Source organism: Bipolaris maydis (assembly GCF_028858645.1).
Source record: "Bipolaris maydis strain C4 unplaced genomic scaffold PSV08scaffold_7, whole genome shotgun sequence".
Classification (NCBI taxonomy): Eukaryota; Fungi; Ascomycota; class Dothideomycetes; order Pleosporales; family Pleosporaceae; genus Bipolaris; species Bipolaris maydis.
In genome coordinates, this window is record NW_027093863.1 from 305,347 (window position 1) to 324,217 (window position 18,871).

The 18,871-nt window shown below is 49.5% G+C and overlaps 8 protein-coding genes across 8 annotated transcripts; 3 read left to right on the plus strand and 5 right to left on the minus strand.

Moving 5' to 3' along the window:
* Window positions 1–129: 129 nt before the first annotated feature.
* On the minus strand, window positions 130–1,593 carry PSV08DRAFT_41849 (uncharacterized protein). Its single transcript, XM_066093956.1, has 5 exons — window positions 1,410–1,593; window positions 1,246–1,350; window positions 800–1,194; window positions 685–749; window positions 130–622 (listed from the first exon to the last, which is right to left on the minus strand). Exons 1-5 carry the CDS (start codon window positions 1,554–1,556, stop codon window positions 282–284), a joined length of 1,053 nt encoding a protein of 350 aa, XP_065949080.1. The 5' UTR covers window positions 1,557–1,593; the 3' UTR covers window positions 130–281.
* A 2,149-nt stretch (window positions 1,594–3,742) lies between these two features.
* Window positions 3,743–4,656, minus strand: PSV08DRAFT_247311 (uncharacterized protein; the record flags this gene model as incomplete). Its single annotated transcript, XM_066092348.1, has 3 exons — window positions 3,743–3,933; window positions 4,094–4,279; window positions 4,362–4,656. The coding sequence occupies 3 exons, from the start codon at window positions 4,654–4,656 to the stop codon at window positions 3,743–3,745; spliced, it is 672 nt and encodes a 223-aa protein (XP_065949081.1).
* A 303-nt stretch (window positions 4,657–4,959) lies between these two features.
* Window positions 4,960–5,616, minus strand: PSV08DRAFT_351428 (heterokaryon incompatibility protein-domain-containing protein; the record flags this gene model as incomplete). The annotated part of the gene is made up of 2 exons (XM_066092841.1): window positions 4,960–5,344; window positions 5,456–5,616. 2 exons carry the CDS (start codon window positions 5,614–5,616, stop codon window positions 4,960–4,962), a joined length of 546 nt encoding a protein of 181 aa, XP_065949082.1.
* Window positions 5,617–7,316: 1,700 nt separating this feature from the next.
* Window positions 7,317–8,319, plus strand: PSV08DRAFT_362170 (uncharacterized protein; the record flags this gene model as incomplete). Its single annotated transcript, XM_014227366.2, has 1 exon — window positions 7,317–8,319. The coding sequence occupies one exon, from the start codon at window positions 7,317–7,319 to the stop codon at window positions 8,151–8,153; it is 837 nt and encodes a 278-aa protein (XP_014082841.1). The 3' UTR covers window positions 8,154–8,319.
* A 25-nt stretch (window positions 8,320–8,344) lies between these two features.
* PSV08DRAFT_247312 (polysaccharide lyase) lies at window positions 8,345–9,566 on the minus strand (the record flags this gene model as incomplete). The annotated part of the gene is made up of 2 exons (XM_014227365.1): window positions 8,345–8,916; window positions 8,981–9,566. 2 exons carry the CDS (start codon window positions 9,564–9,566, stop codon window positions 8,345–8,347), a joined length of 1,158 nt encoding a protein of 385 aa, XP_014082840.1.
* Window positions 9,567–10,464: 898 nt separating this feature from the next.
* PSV08DRAFT_401812 (dipeptidyl-peptidase iii) lies at window positions 10,465–14,327 on the minus strand (the record flags this gene model as incomplete). Its single annotated transcript, XM_014227364.2, has 6 exons — window positions 10,465–11,595; window positions 11,647–12,654; window positions 12,718–12,904; window positions 12,942–13,047; window positions 13,166–14,148; window positions 14,207–14,327. 6 exons carry the CDS (start codon window positions 14,325–14,327, stop codon window positions 10,629–10,631), a joined length of 3,372 nt encoding a protein of 1,123 aa, XP_014082839.2. The 3' UTR covers window positions 10,465–10,628.
* An 828-nt stretch (window positions 14,328–15,155) lies between these two features.
* Window positions 15,156–16,963, plus strand: PSV08DRAFT_223119 (major facilitator superfamily domain-containing protein; the record flags this gene model as incomplete). Its single annotated transcript, XM_014227362.1, has 2 exons — window positions 15,156–15,657; window positions 15,711–16,963. 2 exons carry the CDS (start codon window positions 15,156–15,158, stop codon window positions 16,961–16,963), a joined length of 1,755 nt encoding a protein of 584 aa, XP_014082837.1.
* Window positions 16,964–17,828: 865 nt separating this feature from the next.
* On the plus strand, window positions 17,829–18,871 carry PSV08DRAFT_247315 (carbohydrate esterase; the record flags this gene model as incomplete). Its single annotated transcript, XM_014227361.1, has 2 exons — window positions 17,829–17,966; window positions 18,020–18,871. The coding sequence occupies 2 exons, from the start codon at window positions 17,829–17,831 to the stop codon at window positions 18,869–18,871; spliced, it is 990 nt and encodes a 329-aa protein (XP_014082836.1).

Consider the following 18,871-nt stretch of genomic DNA (forward strand, 5'->3'; position numbering starts at 1 on the left):
GTCTATAGTGTTTTGAGAAATAAAGTGTATAGGGATACGACAGGGGGCGCTTGCGTTGATCAGCTACGTGCCACCATACGACCACGAATTGGCAGGCCGCTTGTGAAGATTGAAGCAGCATTTATCTAGGCTGCGATTAAAATTCTAAACAAGGCCATGAGCCAATAAAGGGGAGGGGGGACAACTTTTGTGTTTGACAAAAGCCCCACCTGAGATGCCATATTGTACAAAGTTTCGGAAATGATTTACGCTTTTCTCCCTTTTGACTGAATTTCGAGGCGTCACGGAGTATGAATGTCCACGTTTGCCGCACTGTCTTTCCGCGTCCACCTGCTCCAATTGGATATGCTTCTCGTCATTCCGCTCCCGCCATTCCTACTCTTCGGATCCGTATGTGTGATCGAGCTTTCTGCAGTCTTTGGTGGCATTTCCAGCACAGGAAGTTCCTGGGAGTCGGGTATGGTTGCCAGTTCGGCGTGACCCGGCCTGTTCTGGCGCGATTCCCAAGATTCGCCTTTATGTGCGAAGTGATGAATTAGAGGACGGATGGTGGCGAGGTTGGCGGCGCAGATGGAAACGCCGACTTCAACTGTGGACCACATGGAGATTTCGACGGTTGCGTCTGTAGAGAGTGGAGTGGTTAGGACTGAAGAGAACGTGTATTCTTGTTTATGGTGTGCTTACATAGAAAATCTGGGTTTTTGAAGTTGGCAACGTAGGGCATTCGCACGAGGGCAGCGTAACTTGCACTGTTTTTATCGTCAATCGAAGTTATTTTTCAAGGGGCATTTTGACTTACATGCATGCCAGACCTAGAAAAGGTGCTGTCAAAATTTTTGTGCGGCGGTCAATTTGCAGTTTCCAGATGAGCGCTCCGACCAAAATGCCCCAAGCTATGTCTGTTCCTGCAGTGACAGCTCCGTAAAAGTATGTGGCTATTATCATAATTTCGATGTCAAGGCATTTGCCATGGATATCTCCCTGTAAGCGCGTCCAGAAAAAGCTCACTGGCAGGCACTGGAAAACACTGAGGAAGAAGAAACCGAAGCCAACCACTGCGGCGAGTATCGTGATAACGTAGGTCGTGATACGGAAGACCGACTTGCTGCCTGTGGCCCGAAGGAAGAAGAAACCAGCGGAGATTTTGGCAAGGGTGATTGAACATGCGTACGCTAGGAAACACAGCCACCAACACTAGATGGGGATTCAGACACTGCCTTATTTCCAGGGAGATTGTAAACTTACACGCATGGCATGTACTGAGTCTTCTACAGATATCTCTGAAGTTCGTCGACCAGTTCCATAATGAATGCCTGTCAACAAAGTCCCAGTGTACCACATGTGCATAATCTAGCAGATTGTAAGTAAGATGGCGAAGTGGCAAGGGATATCAAGCTGCGCAAACATACAAACGCGAGAGTGATGAACGTATCATCAGTGCCCCAGGCCTTAACAATACGCAGACGAACGAAGCAGCGGAGTGCAAAAGTGACGATACCCAGCGCACCTAGGAAGGCGCATGGTATTCTGAGTTGTTGGGGAAGCGGAAGACCCATGATCCTGAGTGGTTTGTTGGTGGCAGAAAAATGCCAGATAGTAGAACGGACCCAGCACGCTCAAGGTTTATAAAGAAAAATGCTCGTTCAAAAGGCATTCTGAAAATCGTATTTCCGGTGGCGAATCCGCTGTTACATGTCATAAGGTTTGCGCGGACCTCCTTGGATCACCCACGCGACGGGACGGGACACTATCCGCAGGCGATCCCCCCCGGTTCTGTCTGGCCCCTGCGCCATGCAGATGGATAGGTGGAGACTGATTTATCCCCATGTTTTTGGTGGGCATAATAACTTTGCGCCCTGACACATGTGTACCAGAGCTGAGCCTTCTGCTATACTGGTACGACTCTTCCGGCCGTTCAGGGCCCTTTCCGATAGACATTTGCTTTTTCTGGCTGGATCTTCACATGTTTCGGATAAGACACGGTGCTGGCGGACTACTTACTCGCACATGAATTTTGGGTTCCGAACCAGGGATTTAATCCTAGCCATGCTACAATCAACATATTGATGGCCTAGAACAGCAGCATTTGCGCATATCCTACCAGGTGGGTGGGAGATATTGCGTATCCGAGTGCCTGCAAGACGATCAAGCAAGAAAAGGAGAATTAGGTTTCTTCAATCGCGCTTCATTTGCAGTATTACGTAGTTCAGGACAATTATGCATGCTGTTATGTCACGAACTCACGGGGCTCTTATACATACCTAAAAGTTGGCGCTATCAGAGTGCTCCACATGACCTAAAGGCTACTCCAGAACATGTTGGTCATGCTGCACCGTGCCAGCGGGGAGCGGGTAGCGGATGGCTGTCAAAACCGATCGCTAACAGGGCTAGCTGCTGATCTGTGTGCAATCATCCGGTTGCGCCTGAGTCAGGGTTTGGGGTTGCCACGAGTTGTTCAGCTACGACGCCTCACAGTTAACAATACAGAGCAGAGCGATTGGTCATTGAGCGCCAGCTAGAGCTCGTGGATATGGGACTACGTAATACGGCATTTCTCTCCGCGGGGCACTAGTAACAATTTCGTTTTGATCGACATTGCACCGTCGCGTCGTTCACCACACGCTATGAGAATGCTAACGACGCCACCTGCCAAAAGCAATATGTGAAAACTCAACAGGATTGTTTGCACAGTTATAGGATATCACCGGATCACTGCATAATATTCTGCAAGCTTTGATCTAATCCGTATCGCACGCATACAAGATAAGATGAGCAGTATGATATACTAAAATACTTCAAACTAGGAAGCCAGCCAAGGTTTTCTATTTGTTTGGTAGAGGCACAGAGCCACGTCTCCGAGGTGCTGAAACAAATGATGGCGACTCCCGAACTCTGTCGCATAACATTATTGGAGCCGACGCCACATCTGTATACCTATGCTCGTCCCCCTGTCCCCATGTTTCCAGCCCTGCAAAGCTTACTACCCACTTTCTCGCTTCCAATGCGGGGATTGTGTAGGTGGGGAAATCATGCAAGGTACCAAAATCTTGGCTAACCATGTCGGCATATGTCTGCTCTCATCAGCGGCCTAAAGTTTGATAGCAGACTAGACCCTTATTCAATATTCATGCCGATGCAATATCACGCTGCATGAGCGGAGCCCCACCTAGTTTCTACAGCTGTATCAAGATAAACCACTATTTTTAAGACGACAGACAAATAGGGTGTGATTACAACATCATTATGGGGGTATACGAGAAATCGCTGATCTTCGGTCACACGAACAACTCTATGGACGTAACACGCAATTACCCGCTCATCAGCGGGGAGCGCTTCCGCTTCTCTGCGGATGTTAATGCCAATAATCCCGACGAACATGCGCGCACGGATCCATTCGTTGCGCGTATTGATCTTCTAGGCGAGGATCATCAGGAGACGGAGGGTCACGGATACAAGAATCCAGGCTTTTGGGTTGGCCACCTGCATCGATATTATCCGACCAACATGACAGCACTGGATGCATTTACCTTATTGGTAGTAAAGAAAGGTACTAGCCACCGGTTCTTGATCAAGAGCTCTGACGCTCCGAGATCCTTAAGCATCGTTTAAGCCCGCCCATGCGTTGCAAGACACCCTGCGTAACGAGACGCTCACGATACTCCTTATAACGACTTCACCGCAAATCCTCACGTTTATGAGATTATGCATAGAACACCTCCACTTTCGGGTGATTGAAAGTATTCTAGAATTCAACATTTGTATGGCCCAAGCAGCTACCAGTAGTATGCAAACGCCGTTGCGTGTGAGGCCTATCACCTAGATATCCATCCTCCGACATTACTAAAACACCACCTGTTATGCTAACATTAACCGAGGCGGACTGTTCTCCGTTCTTTTTGTCGAAAACAAAGCATCCATATTGTTTCATCGGACCTTAAATCGTTAAAGTCAAGAAACAATCTCAGCATCGCAGAGCAAAACTCCATGCACCCAACGCGTTCGAAATGCTGTCCTTTATCGTGTACAACTAAGAAAAATATTTCTTCATAAAGCTCAAGATTGGAAACGTCTTCGCATCTGCCTAGGGCTATACCTAACAAACTGCCCCGATCGAGGTCTGGCGCGAAGTTCTGCTGTGTATCATTGCCCTTCTCATAGGTCTGGTATAATGAAAACAAAGGGATTCGAAAAATCCTTTCATCGTCTTGAAATACAGCAAAATACCCAGAGATGTTTTGTCCCAATCCTTCCATGGATTGAATATTCTCCATCCAGTCAGCTGCCCCTTCAGGCAAGTATTGAATTGTGATGGGTATTGTCCAAGCTTCGACGTGAACAAATTTGCCACAGGAATTACATACTTAGTTCCATCTCCAGCTCTGTGTCATTGTACTCATCCATATCTGAAATTGATCCATCATGGTTCTCTACGAAAACCTTCAATCGACTTTCATTTTCGAGTTTAAGCCCTGGTTCGCATAATGAATTGCCGTAGAAAAATGCAGCAGTCCATCCCACCCAGCTCCATGTAGGGAATTGGGTGCGCCTAATTCCCGATGTAGAATTTCTCCAGGAAAGCCCCGCAGCGAAAGACTCACTCCTACTACGTTGTGCTGGCTTTGGTCCTCCTTGTGGTCCCCCAATTGCTGCGGGCATAATTGGAACACCCAGAAATTGACGCACAGGGAACTTCTTTCTTTTAAAATTGTTGAACATACCTTCAAAAGCGCCTATACGATCAGCTTCAACAAATAGCTCCGTCCCACTGTATGCGCTCAAATAATTGCATATTATCTAGGGACGATTTTCAACGTGGCTGGCTACGTTGAACAAATGAAAAAATTGGATATTTGCAAAATTGGCGACCGTCTCATACGCAATAGTGTCTCGGCACTCAAAATAGACTTGCTCCATTGTAGAAACCAGACGTCGAGTGGAGAAAAGGCTCTCTCGATAAGTTCATGCGCGTTGCATCCATTCAAAGGTGCTGATGATCTTCTGTGGGTCTGGGAGAATTGATACAAGGCATGTTTCCTTGATCCAAGCCGTGTGTTGGACATTCCTCGATGTCCCGATTCCAGGTAAGCCGAAATGTAGATCACTGCCAATTGCAGCAACTATAGTTATGAATGCATTCTGATATATGAGATCCATCTGCTGAATCTGGATCTGTTTCTCAACATCATCGTCTTGGTTGATACAATACCTGTCAATACAAATGTATCGAAGACCCAGCTCTTTGGTGACTTTCAAAGCATCCTCGATTGTCTTCGGCAAGGTTGTGGGAAGTTCGCTATGGATGGAGCGATCATTATTCCCGAATCCGTTTGTACCCCATATATAACTGAGCGCGGAATATTTAGCTGATGGTAATGATTGTACGATTCGTTGTTGTTCGCAATCAATCAACTTTAGGTCTTTTAGGTCCGAAGTTGATGAGGTAGCTTAGACGCACTGCTTCGTGTGACCTTCGATGCAAAATCTCATCCAGTCTCGAACAATGTCGAAGTCGATTGATCTTGCACCAATAGACCGAGCACGTATTGAAAATCTGTGAGGGTTCGACCCTGGTGCTATTGAAGATGCGATGAATCCACTGTTCTTTCCATTTAACATCGATCTGTTCCAAGACATTCCCTGCCTGCATTTACTCGCTCCTCTAGCTACAGCTAGAACAGATCTATTAGAGGGACACGGTGATGGAGGACTCTTTGAGTATAAAATATAGTCGTCTTCCTCGAGGTTTTCATTATTCTGCATCTTGACCACATAGAAAAGGCGACATAATGGACACGGTGATAACTGGGTCTCTGGCCCAAGTTTTCCAAGATTCATCAATGTCTGCCCTCCTTCTCTGCCCTTTAGATCGACAAAAAGATGTTCAACATCAATATGTGAACATCTGGAACATGGAGTAGCCTGTTCTCGACGCGCTGCGTCTAGACGTGTTTGGGGAGTGCCTTCGTTGTCCGGATATTCCACAGCCGGTGCGGCTACAAATCGCTGGCGCTTTTCTGGAGACGGTATTTCAAATCTATCCGACAATCGTATTCGTTTCATCCTGTGTTGTAATCTTTAGAGAGGCGACACAGCAATCTGTGCGGTGTGGAAGTGAAGATGGATGAAAAGTGATAGCTGTCGCGTTGATTTGATGGCGTCGCTAGTGTTGCACAGTATATCTTATCGAATGAAAGCGTCAAATTCCGATCCAATCGCAAATAGTGCCTTGCTAGAGCCATAGAAAGATTTCAGCCTAGTTCGCTCATTCTGTACGACGTGCTTGTTGGTGTTCGGTTTGCCACGTATATGCTGCCTAAGTGGCGTGCATGAGCGTCTTATACATACATGCAACTGGGAAGATGGCCGGCCCGGCGCATCCCTAACCTTGGCTCCAGAATAGATGGTACTAAGAAGACTTTAATCTATATTGCATCGTGCAAGAGGTTCAAACAGTATTTGTGAGATTGATCGTGGAGCTCTGAGTGAGATGCTGCCTATCTACTATTCGCGCTAAGCTACAATGGGAGCGCACCGCCACACCAGCAATGCCTTCGACTATAATGAAAACTGCACCTTCCCACAAAGAAAAGAGTGGGACAGGTCATTTATATCCTTTTTACTCAGCTAAGATACACTGCTAGACTCTGTCCAATCCTGGGGTTGGCGTCAGCAGCGATACAGTACGTCTAACCTACTTTCAGGCTAAGGCTTAGTGCTCTTCATACCGTGCATTCTAACAGAGAGAGTTTGAATTAACACACAAGCACGCTGGCATGTTGAAGAATAGCGAAGTTCTTGTGACTAGTTATCTATTCTATACGATATAAAGGGACGGCAGCTGAGCAAGGGGCATAAGCTTTCTGCGCACTTGAGGTTGAACGAAGGCAGGCGGTCGGGCGGCTGTCACATCATACTCTTGTATTGCACGGCAAGCATAGCATTTTGTTGGAGAAAGTACTTTCCTAAAGTTAACAGAAGGTGTTGTTGTACATAGCAGAAGCTATAGCATCTCGTTAAGAAGAGTATCTCAATACATAGTGACAGACATTAGCGCCCCACTTATACTAGAGTAGTAGTACACCAATCTCGAACTACCATCACTATCACCAACATCACAGCGCCCCTGCACATCAAACTCGCTGCCATCTAAACATCTCTCTCAGAGACTAGTGTTTAGCAGTTGAACTCAACACGTAGCCACAACAATCCAACTTCACGACAATACTCAGCGCATAGGCTTGGCAAAAAAAATTAGGCAACCTCCAAAGTAACCTACCTACACGCAGCGTGACACCCATCCCCCATCAATCCCCAAGATGCTAGACCTCGCAACCCGCCGCAAAATCTGCGAAGAAACAATCTCGCGCTCCGCCTCCCTCGCCTCCTCCCTCCCCACCGGCACCCTCACCAGCACCTTCATCCCCTCCCAACTCCCCCCACTTCTCAAATCCTCTCCTACCTACCCAAATCTCTCTCTCCACCCCATACAAATTCTACACAGCGACGCCTTCGCCCTAGCCCGGCACTTCCAAACAACCCCACCCCCATCTTCTTCCACCGGCGCCCCGAAAATCGGTGTCTTGAACTTAGCCTCGGACCAGCAACCGGGAGGCGGCTGGCGCTACACGCTGTCGCGTACACAGGAAGAAGCACTGTGCTATTCATCTACGCTGTATGCTACGCTCCGGCCCGAATGGTATCCCTGGCCCAACACGGGTCCCGGATCGTGCGCGGGCATCGTGTCACCCGGTGTAGTCGTGTATCGGGATACGTTGGATCGGGATCTGGTGGAGTTGGAGGAGGAGGAGCGGTTTAGTGTTGTGGTTGTTACGGTTGCGGCGCCGAGATTTCCGCGGGTAAAGGAGGGTGGGGAGGAGTTTGCGGATGAAGGGGAATTGCGGGATTTGAGGGAGAAGATTGTGTTGGTGTTGAGGATAGCGGCAAGAGAGGGGGTTACGAGGTTGGTGCTGGGTGCAATGGGGTGCGGGGCGTATGGGTGTCCGCCGCGGGCTGTTGCGAGAGAGATGAAGGAGGTGTTGGGGAGGGAAGAGTTTGAGGGGTGGTTTGAGGTTGTGGGGTTTGCGATTTACGCGGCTGGAGTGACAGGACGGAGGAATCTTGACGTCTTTAAGGAGGTTTTTGGGGTGGAGTGAATGGTTTATCAGATTGATAATGGCGGTGAATATTTGCATATATACAACGAGTAATGATGCTGAGAAGCTTGTTAAGCAAGCTTTAATTCAAAGCAAAATCACGGGGTAAAGTAGGTACATGAGAAGATAAACCAACCCTCGAACAATCGACACCCTTATACGACCTCTCTTTTGACCAAACGTCAATTCGCCTAAATCTTACCAACACCCGCTGTGTTCGCCACATTGGCACTTGCCGCCGAAGCACTCGCGACATTCTTACCACCAAAGTTCGAGAAAAACGATGTGTCACTTCCACTCAGCGCACCACTGCTTCCAAACGAGTTAAGCTGGCACGCATGGCCCAGATACTGACTACAAGCCGCATTTGCACTGGTCGACGGCGACGCAAAGAACTGGCCCGTGTTCGCCAGCAGGGGAGTCGCAACATTCTGGAACACATTGCCCTCCGCGACAATCTTGCCACCCTTCTCATTATCAAAGGCGTGGCCAGTGTTGCTGTAAAAGTAGTTGTTAACAGCATGTAGCAGGGTGTTACCACCGACTTTCGGGCTGCGGCCGGAAGTGTGGTGAATGTAGTTGCCTTTGAGGGTAATGAGGTCATTGGACCCGATGAGCAGCATGGTCCAGTAGTGGCGGCCGTTGCAGGTTGCAGACCAGGAGGTTGAACCGTCGAATTCCGTGTTAGAGACTGTGACGCGGTTGGAGGCGCCATAGCCGGCTACGAACATTTGGCGGCCGATGAGGGAGATTTTGCAGTGGTCTAGTGGGAAATGGTTAGATAGGGGAAGGGGATGGAAATGGAGGTGAAGAGGTGAGATACGTACCAACCCATACCAGATCAGCACCGTCGAGGGTGATGGCATCGCCACCCCAGATATATTGGGGGTTGAGATCAGTGATATGAATGTTTTGAATGATGACGTTCTTTGCTCCGTTTGCAATACGGAGACCCTTGCCACGAATCACGCCTCTGTTGCCGACACCGATGATGGACTTGTTGGAGCCTAGGTTGATAGCCGAGGTTCCAGCAGTGTCGTATGTGACTTGGATACTTGTTGCTCCAGCCCCAGCATTGCCGTTGGTACACCAGTTAGCGTTATTGATGGCATCCTGGCCTCCATTGCCTGGGCATTTGTTGGATGCAGGGCGGCAACCAGTGGCAGTGGTGGTGCCTTCAGTGCCCTTGAAGTTGAACTCGCGGTCTAGCACAATGCAACGGGCGGTGCTGTCGGTGAGCCACGTCTTCAGCTGGGCGACGGAAGAAGGGATCTGGCATGCTGCGCTGCCACCTCCCGTGGTACCTTTACCAAACCCCTCAGGCGAGCCCTTCACGCCGTATGCCTGTCTCTCGCCAACGACTGCAGCATTGGCGGTATAGGCAGTTGCAAGAGCAAGAATGGAAAACTTCATGATGAAATCGAGCCTTTAGGAAGAGGCTCCTTTGCAGAAGACAAGGAAAAAAAGAGAGTAGAGCTGGTTGCTTGGGTGAATCAAAAAGGCATCATCAGAGAACAGTGGGCTCTTTATTCATTTCGATTCAAGTCCAACACTGGCTCGGTGGAGCGCCTGTTGGGAATTGTTCCGAAGCCATTTCGTTTGCAATTTCGAATATGCGTAGAAACTAAAATGCTTCACGAATCAATACAAGTTTTTCCATGAGCATGACGGAGAAATCAGGAACCTGCAGCGATAAGAGCACTCTACAGTAGGGTCGGCACACTAACGCAGTATGGAAAGGTGAAACACATAGCGATGGGGGTGTGGATGTCCAAGGAGATTTACACAAGTCCTCTTGGCTTCGGTCGCTTCAGGGTTGCATCTCCGAGCCACCTTCTGTAACGGCGTGAAGCAAAAAAGAAGCTTTTGCATGCATATCGTTTAGGCTTCTATTAACTACATGTAACTACTGCCGTGTGAACGCAGATGCTTGGTTAGACAAATATCGTGGTCGGTATATCTACTTTCCCCTCTTTCGCATGTCTTGGAAGCAGTCATGGTCAGTTGACGAGGTTTCGTAACAAGGTCGTTCTTAAGCGGTGGAAGAATCCTGCGGGTTCCGGCAATTGCATAGCACTAGGGTACATGAGGTGGGCATGACTACCATGTGGAACCCCAGGCTAGTACCCTCCACCTCCACACTTTCTCTAGCCAAGAGGCCGCCAAGAGCCGCTTTCCAGGTACCTGCTCTAAACAGATACAAGCGTCTCTTGGCACTGTTCCGCCAGTCAATGTGTATCCACTGTTGAGATGAATCCAGGCTGCGTTGAATATTAGTCTCGATCCATCATCCATAAAAAAGGGTTATATCTGAGGTGTGTGCTCCCAGGAACGGTGAACACGGTATAAAATTGGACTACTGTTTTGTGCATTTGTATCTTTCATTTACTCATGTGCGCAGCCCTTTATATTTGTGACAAGAGCAGGCTGAGCATGCTACGATTTGAAGAAAATCGGCCTTAGCTACCGTCATACTTAAACATATTCCCTGTCAGCATAACTCTGGATCATGCCTGTGGTGGTTGCTTCATACTCGACAAGTTCTACCTTGCCGTCTTTCTCGACCGTATTGGCTTGCACAAATACCTTGCGTGGCGTCTTCTTTCTCAACACAGCTGGTCTAACCATGTTCTCGTAGAAGGGCTCTACGCTTGTGATTTCATCGTACATGCGCTTCGCAGCAGCCACGTCTGCGGTAGCCTTGTAGATGTGCAGCTTCTGAAGGTAGTCGTCCACGGCTGGTCGGCCAAGGTCAAGAATGCGATCGCGTTCAAGGCGAATCGTGAGGTCTGAAAGGTCTTCTTTCTCCCATTCTAGTTGGCAGAATTCAACGCCAGCGTTGAGGAAGGTTCGGAGGATGGAGAAGCGAGCCTGCATGTGTGCTTGTCCCCACTTCCTACTCTTAGGATCCCAGAACTCCAGAGCAGCGATACCAGCGCGTGCCATCTGGAGATACGCTATGTACAAGACATCACCAGCCGCGCTGTTCATGTCTACTTTGCCATCGCCGAAGCCGAATAGCTGCAATATGGGGAACTCGCAAGATAACGCCATGGCGACGCACTCAGCGCGACATTCCTCGTACGACGCAGCCATGGAACCAAAAGTTGAGCCCCATGTCTGGCCGGGTTTATACCACGTTTTGATCGGCTGGCCGCTGAGAGGCGATATGGGCGGGTTCTCCTTGTCAAAGTTGAAGACACCGGGCTCCGTCTCCTGAAGCAGTTTGCCACAGCCATGACCGAGCAGCTCATGGAGTCCGACCTGGACCTCGAAAGCAGGATCGCGGTATTTTTGATACGTATCTAGATCACGATCTTTGATAAAGGGAATGGGTTCGTTTGGTGCTTTCGCTGAGAGGATGTTTCCCAATGACACGTTCTTGAAGCCAAAGTTTTGCCGAATGTCATCGTAGTTGGGGATGTTAATACCGGCAGGGATACTATTGGTGTCAGCAAATGCAGCAGCAATGTTGAATGAGGCGACCACTTACCCGCTACCGGCAAACGTCAATACCTCAAGCGAGGTAAAGTCTGGGCTCAAGAACTTGTCCTTCTCAAAAGACTTGTCCCATGGCAGAAGTGGTATGTACTGTGGTGCACTCTCTACCAGCTTTCCAAATGCGCGTGTCCGTTCTTTGTTGACCATGGCGACGAAACCTTCCCATTCGCCACGGATGCCGTGAGGGTCGCGATAGGTTTCTATGAAGCCAATATCTGATTCGACTTGTGGCCCTTTATCCTGTACCCACGCCATTTGGCTCTTTTTGAAAGCCTGCAGTGAGCCACTACGGAAGCTCTTGGAATACTCTTCCATCATCTCGACCTGGTGCTGGTTGGCCGCATACTTCTTGGCCTCCTCGATATGATGGGCAATGGTATCCATTTCCTTGGAGTAGTCTCCAAAGACGAGTGTGACCTTTGTTCCATCATCCATTGTCCATTCGCTTTCTTTCAAATCGCGTTGCTCTGCCGGGGGGTTATCGAGCGCCGAAGCAATGAGGACCTGGTAGCCATTGTCCGTCTTCCTGATTCTAGTGTTTTCTGGGAGAAGACCCTTGGCCTCGAGGAAGTCGCTGACTTTGGATATTTCCTCATTTGTGATGTTGGGACTGTCGGGGTAGTATGCTGAGATGTGTCCTGCACCCGGATAGCCCAGATGCAGCTTTCCGACATCATCGCCTGCGTATATCTGGTCTTTGATCTTTTCGTATAGGGCTAGCGTATCTTTGGAGACGGTGGCGAGGGCCTTGAGCTGGCGGGGCGGGAGTCGGGGTACAAACTTGGAGTCACCAAAGGACCTGTAGTTGCCCATGTTGCCCAGGAACTGGGCCGCGTAGTTGAGGTATGCATCGATGTCCTCTTGCGAGAGGCCGGCTTCCTTGGCGACAGAAGCATAGTCGTCCTTTGTGTGTTTGTGCAGGGCGACAATGAAGTCGTAGATGTACTCCGACTCGGGCGAGACTTGGCGAAGGACGACGCGCGATCCGGCAAAGCAGGCACTGTGATAGGCGTTAGCTAGTCAGCCATGAAGCGATATATTCGTGTCCTAGGGGATATGTTACATGGAGAGATGGTGGGCATAGAGCTTCTCCTTGTCGCTCAAGGCCTCAAAGTGGGGCTTGATGGCCAAGGGCACAATGGCAGGCGGGTTGTCGGCCAGGTGCTGCTTAAGCGTCTCAGCCTCTATGGTGGTCGACATGGCGACTGTGACTGGATGCTTTGGGATGGGACGGGGAATTGAGATGATAGCTGTGCAGTCGAGTGTGTAGTATGAAACTGTACATACACACGTTGTTGTCAACTGACGGGCCGATGGGGAGGGGGAGCTGATGCAGGGAGTCTGCACTAACTTTGGCGGGGTAGCTAGTAAGTAAGTCGGCTGCATTCCTGCCCTGCCACCATCATCCTTGTCACAGTCAGCATCGCCTCTACCTTATGCTCACCTCCAGCCTTTCTTCAAACAAAACTTCGGATTACAACCTCGACGTATTATGTATTAACTATCTATACCTTGGCCATGGCCTGGTGGTACTGCTGACTGTGCGGGTAGTCGACGTAGCCGACGGGTGTCTTTGGCGTGTAAAAGACACTGCGGTCGTATTTTGTCAGTGGCACGCTCTCCTTGACCCGGAACACGAGGTCTGGGTTGGCCACAAAGTATCGTCCAAACGCAATAATCACATCGTATCCTTTGTACGTCTCATCTACTGCGTGCTTCGCCGAGTCTGGAAGAAATCCACCTGCAAGCACCACGGGCGAAGCGTTGTTCCACTGCTCAATCATCCAGCCTACAGTCTTTTGTCCCCCACACTCAGAGTCGTCATTACCCGTAATGCGAGCTTCAATGAGATGGAGGTATGCGAGACCCAAAGGCTTCAACACTTCCAAAACATGACTGAACGTCGGCTCAGGCTCGTCCATTAGCATTGCATTGAAGTCGCTGTACGGACTCAGGCGCACGGCAGTTTTCTCCGCACCAACTGCGGCCGCTACCGCCTTGGTTACCTCTAAAAGGAACCGCGATCGCTTCTCGATACTCCCTCCCCACTCATCCGTTCGCTGGTTACATGTCGACTGCAGGAACTGATCTGGCAAATAACCGTTTGCACCGTGAATCTCAACACCATCGAACCCAGCGGCCATGGCGTTCTTTGCTGCTGTTGCATACTCCCCTATTGTTGCCCAAATCATCTCTTCTGTCATCTCCTCTGGTGTTTCATGTTCAGGACTGATTGGAACTGCGCTCGAAGAAATCATCCGGAGGCCGTTTTCCTTAATAACCTCGGGATTGCCAGTCCGGCCTTGGTGCCAGAGCTGACAGTATATTTTGCATCCCTTGGCATGTACTGCGCTTGTGATATCTTTCCAGGCTATGATCTGATCCTCTGACCAGATGCCCGGGGCGTTACGACTACTAATGGCATTTTTCGAGATGATGAAGGCTTCGCTGATTATAAGAGTACCTGGCACACATGCTCTTTGCTCATAGTACTCTATGAAATATTGTCAATAATTTGTCTTTGGAAAGCACAGCAGCAGTATATACTCTACCTTTGTTGAGCGATGTTGCTTTGTGCTCGTCGTCTATACGGTAGCGAGTCAATGGCGCCATGGCTATACGATGGTCTAGCCTGGCGGGCCCTATCGTCAATGGTTGGAAAAGGCGTGACATGTTGGTTTCTGACGCTTGCACAGTTACAAAATGATCAAATGTCCCTTTTTCGCTGCGAGCGAATCGTCCCGTTATATCCCTCTGCTGCTATTACACAAGCGCGCCTGAGACCATGGTCAGGGAAACATTTTCTAGCCCGTTCTTACGAAAAAACTTTACATTCCTTCTAATCGCTGGGGTTGTTCTCGGCAGACAACGCCCAAACTCATTGCTGGCATGCTACGAACCCGCCCGTGATGCCGAGAACTCGGCGTAACCCCCATCGAGTTAAGATGTGCTTCTGGAGCGTTGGATCCACGATGACGACAACCGTTGCCATGTGGGTCTGGCACCCATCGGCTCAGAATGTGCCGAAAGCGTGGTCGAAGCCACGCTATCATTACCCCACTCGCCCTCGCATCGATGACAATCGTCTCCACCATACACTTACGGAATCCAGGAATGTAACAGATTCTTCCAGCTGCAGTTTCTTCGGCTGTATTGTATTCGGTTTCCGACGTTTTTCCGAATGAAACGTAGTACCGAGCATACTTTGTTAAGGAAAAGGGCCGCCCCGCTCGGGAGGCTTCCGATGCCTACGTTGCTGTCAATCTGCACGCTAGCCATCATGTCTAGACTCAACGTCAGCTATCCATGTTGACTTCCTCCACTACTTGACATGTTTACTCAAGGTTCGACAAGCCTAGAGCAAACATATATATGATGATGAGCGAGCAGGCCGCCACTGACCAGATGAGCTCGACATGTTCCACCAAAAACGAAGACGTTCGAGTTTCTGGTGCACCAGAAGAGAACAGAGCCAAACAAGACGATCAATATTCTACGGGAATGCCTGTCTCCAGCCATGGAAATACACCACTCGCACCAACGGCCAAACAAGACTCTGAGGATGAAAGCGATGCGGCATCTATTGGTGGTCAGCGGAATACCATGACCTCTACCCAGCTAAGAATCGCAATTCCAGCTTTGTCGGTCTGCCTGTTTGTCTCCTTCATCGATCAGACTAGTGTTTCAACCGCAACACCTGCAATCGCTGTTGATCTGAATACTGGAACTGCAACCTCATGGATTGGTACATCATTTCTGATAGCCTCGACGGCATTTCAACTCATCAACGGTCGGCTTTCGGATATATTTGGTCGGAAAAACCTACTGCTCGTCAGTCTTATGCTCATGGCTCTGGGAGATCTCGGTTGCGGTTTCGCAAAATCGGCTGTACAGCTTTTTGTACTCCGTGCAATTGCGGGCATTGGCGGCGGCGGCATCAACAGTTTGGTCATGATCATCGTTAGTGATATTACCACTTTGCAGAATCGTGGCAAGTATCAAGGTAGGATGTTGTCTCAATTCGCGTCCATCATGACCTACTAAATCTCTTTTCAGGTTGGCTGGGTGCAGTAATCGCTCTAGGCAATGGTGCTGGCCCTTTCCTCGGCGGTGCTATTGTCGAAGGAGCTACATGGAGATGGGTGTTCTGGATTATACCCATCTTGGCCATCCCCACATCTCTGATCATCTTGTTCTTCCTGCCTTTGAAGCATCGATCTGGCGGCTATCTCGAAAAGATCAGAAAAATCGATTATGGTGGCATGGTGCTAAACATCGCATCCACACTCCTCTTACTGATACCCTTGTCCGGAGGTGGTGTTACTTATGCCTGGGCCTCTTCATTTTTTATTGCCTGCACTATCATCGGCGCCATGCTGGGAATTCTGTTTGTCGTCTACGAATGGAGGTTCGTCGCTCTCCCAATCATGCCACTCCGGCTCTATCGCGCCCCTCACGCCTGGGCGCTCTATTTGCAAACCTTCCTCATCGGGCTCGCATATTTTGGGAACTTCTTCTATCTCCCGATTTACTTCCAATCAGTCCTACGGTACTCACCTTTAGTATCTGGCGCCTTGATTCTACCAGTGGTCATCACCACCTCTCTTACATCGATTGCGTCCGGCCAGTACATGAACAGAGTCGGTAGTTACATGCACTGCATTCTCGCTGGATTTGCGCTTTGGACTCTTGGAAATGGGCTCACGCTACTTTTAGATCGGAGTACTGGCCTGGCAGTGCTCATTGTTGCGCTCATTCTGGAAGGTGCGGGCATTGGTTTAGTGCTTCAGCCCACACTCGTTGGTATGTACGCAAACGGTCGTAGTGAAGATCGTGCTGTAACAACAGGGTTGCGCAACTTTATTCGCACCATTGGCGGAGCGTTCGGTCTTGTAATTTCTGGAGTCATCCTGTCGAACACACTCAGTCGTCACTTGTCGCAACGAGGCTTCGTATCAGAAAGTCTGATGAGTCAGCTGACCTCCTCGACTTATAACCTCGACAGCTTTGGTCTCACAAAAAACCAGCAAGATATCGTTTTCGATGTCTATATGCTGGGTCTGCATTACATATTTATTTTCTTTACAGCATGCTCAGGCGTGAGCTTATCGTTGACCTTTTGGGTTGGGAACACGAGTCTGAAAGCACCGAAGAATCTGGATGAGGAGGAAGCGGTGGCAGCAAGCGCAAACGGAGATGCGTTTGAGCAGCCAGCCATAGATGGTGAGGAAGTGGAGAGCAAGGGTGATGCATCTCATGAGAAGGAGGCAAATATCGGCGGAGACATAAAGAATAAACATCGTTCATGAGGTCCAGCGGGGTCTTTCACGATAAACAAGCGTATTGGCATCCTATCGTCTTGGCAGGAATATTGGAATACATCATGTATAGAGCCTGATGACTTCATCGCTTAGGAGTTTAGCGATCGTCTTGCAGCAATCTCAACATGGACTGCCTCCAAAAACAAAGTTAGAACCCCGCACACATGATTGGACATGAGAGTATCTTGTTATGTTACAACTTCTTAATGTGTTAATTGAAACTGGGTGTGACTGCCTCGGAATCTGCTCGATTGCTGTTACTGTCAAGGTAAGACAATGCGAAGATGATAAGACTTCGCATCGAGGCGATCCACCAGGTTACACAAAGGTCACCAGGGTACACCGAGGATCGATTCCGGGGATACACAGGATATTTTTCTTTAGTAATACAAGGACCTGTTTCCTGTGGGATTTTCAGGGTTCCGAGTTCGGTAGGTTGCAGTGTAGCCCCACAAAAACCCATGTCTTATCAGCAACCCCAGACTGGTGTGCCCCAGCCGTCGTAACACCCTCCTTTTCGGGGCAACTTTCTACTTGCGGATCTTTCCAAGCCGATAACTGTACATTCTCCTACGATAACGTGATAACGTCACGGCCGGTCCAGACTGCGGCCGTACGCTGGGCGATCATCGTGAACGACGGCAGGGTGTCGCATGCGTCTGTTGCGTAACAACTTCACGGGTGAGAACAGCCGATGTTAGAGCTACGAGATACGAAAAATGAGGGGTTAGTTGCTGCTATCAAGTACTTAGACTCGGTTTGGAAAACCTGAAAAGGATCGTGTGAATCAGCACCTAGATACCCTCCTGTCTACTTTCAAGATACCTCTGTAGTACTATTGTAACAGACCACCATGCCTGAAGTCTACGCAGCACCACAAGAATATGCCTTTCCCCGAAACTTCAAGGGATATGGCGAAAAAGGCCTTGAGGGTTTGAAATGGCCAAACAACGCAAAGATAGCCGTCTCTTTTGTCATCAACTATGAAGAGGTGAACCCAAATTCCTCCATTTACCACTTCACATACACTAACTGATTGATCAGGGTGGTGAGCGCTCAGTGATGAAAGGAGATGGAATGTCTGAAATCAGTCTCCGCGAATATCCCACTCAACCAAGAATCAACGAGCGCGACTACAGCGGCGAATCCGAATTCGAATATGGCTCACGTAGCGGCTGGTGGCGCATTTTCAAGCTCTTCAACGACTACAACATGAAATTCACCCTTTACGCGGTCGGCTCCGCCGTCGAGGAGCAACCCGAAGCCGTCACACGCTCCGTCGAAGAAGGTCACGACATCGCATCCCATGCCTATCGCTGGATCGATCACTCCAACCTCTCCGTCGAAGCCGAAAAGCAGCACATCAGAGACGGCATCACCGCGCTGAAGAAACTCGCGGGTTACGCCCCCAAAGGCTGGTACTACGGCCGCCCTTCCCCCCAAAGCCGCGCCTTGATTCCTTTAGTCTACGAGGAAATGGGTGAGGAGCTCCTCTGGGCCAGCGACACCTATGCCGACGATGTCCCGTACTGGACCGATCTCCCCCACGAGCGCAACAGCCCCAATCCAAAGGGCTGTCTCATGGTCCCTTACAGCTACGACTGCAACGACTTCAAATTCCACACTCAAGGCACAGGATTCCGCAGCCCGGGCGCCTTTTACGAGCACCTCCAGAACGCATTCGATGTCCTGTATGAAGAGGGCGCGGCGGGAAAACCAAAGATGATGACGATTGGACTGCATTGTAGGATTATCGGAAGGCCAGGGCGGTTTAAGGCGTTGCAGGACTTTGTAAAGTACATTTCGGAGAAGGAGGGGGTTTGGGTGGCGACTAGGACGCAGATCGCCGAGGCGTTTAGGGAGCAGTTTCCTTACAAGAAGGGGGAGCTTGCATAG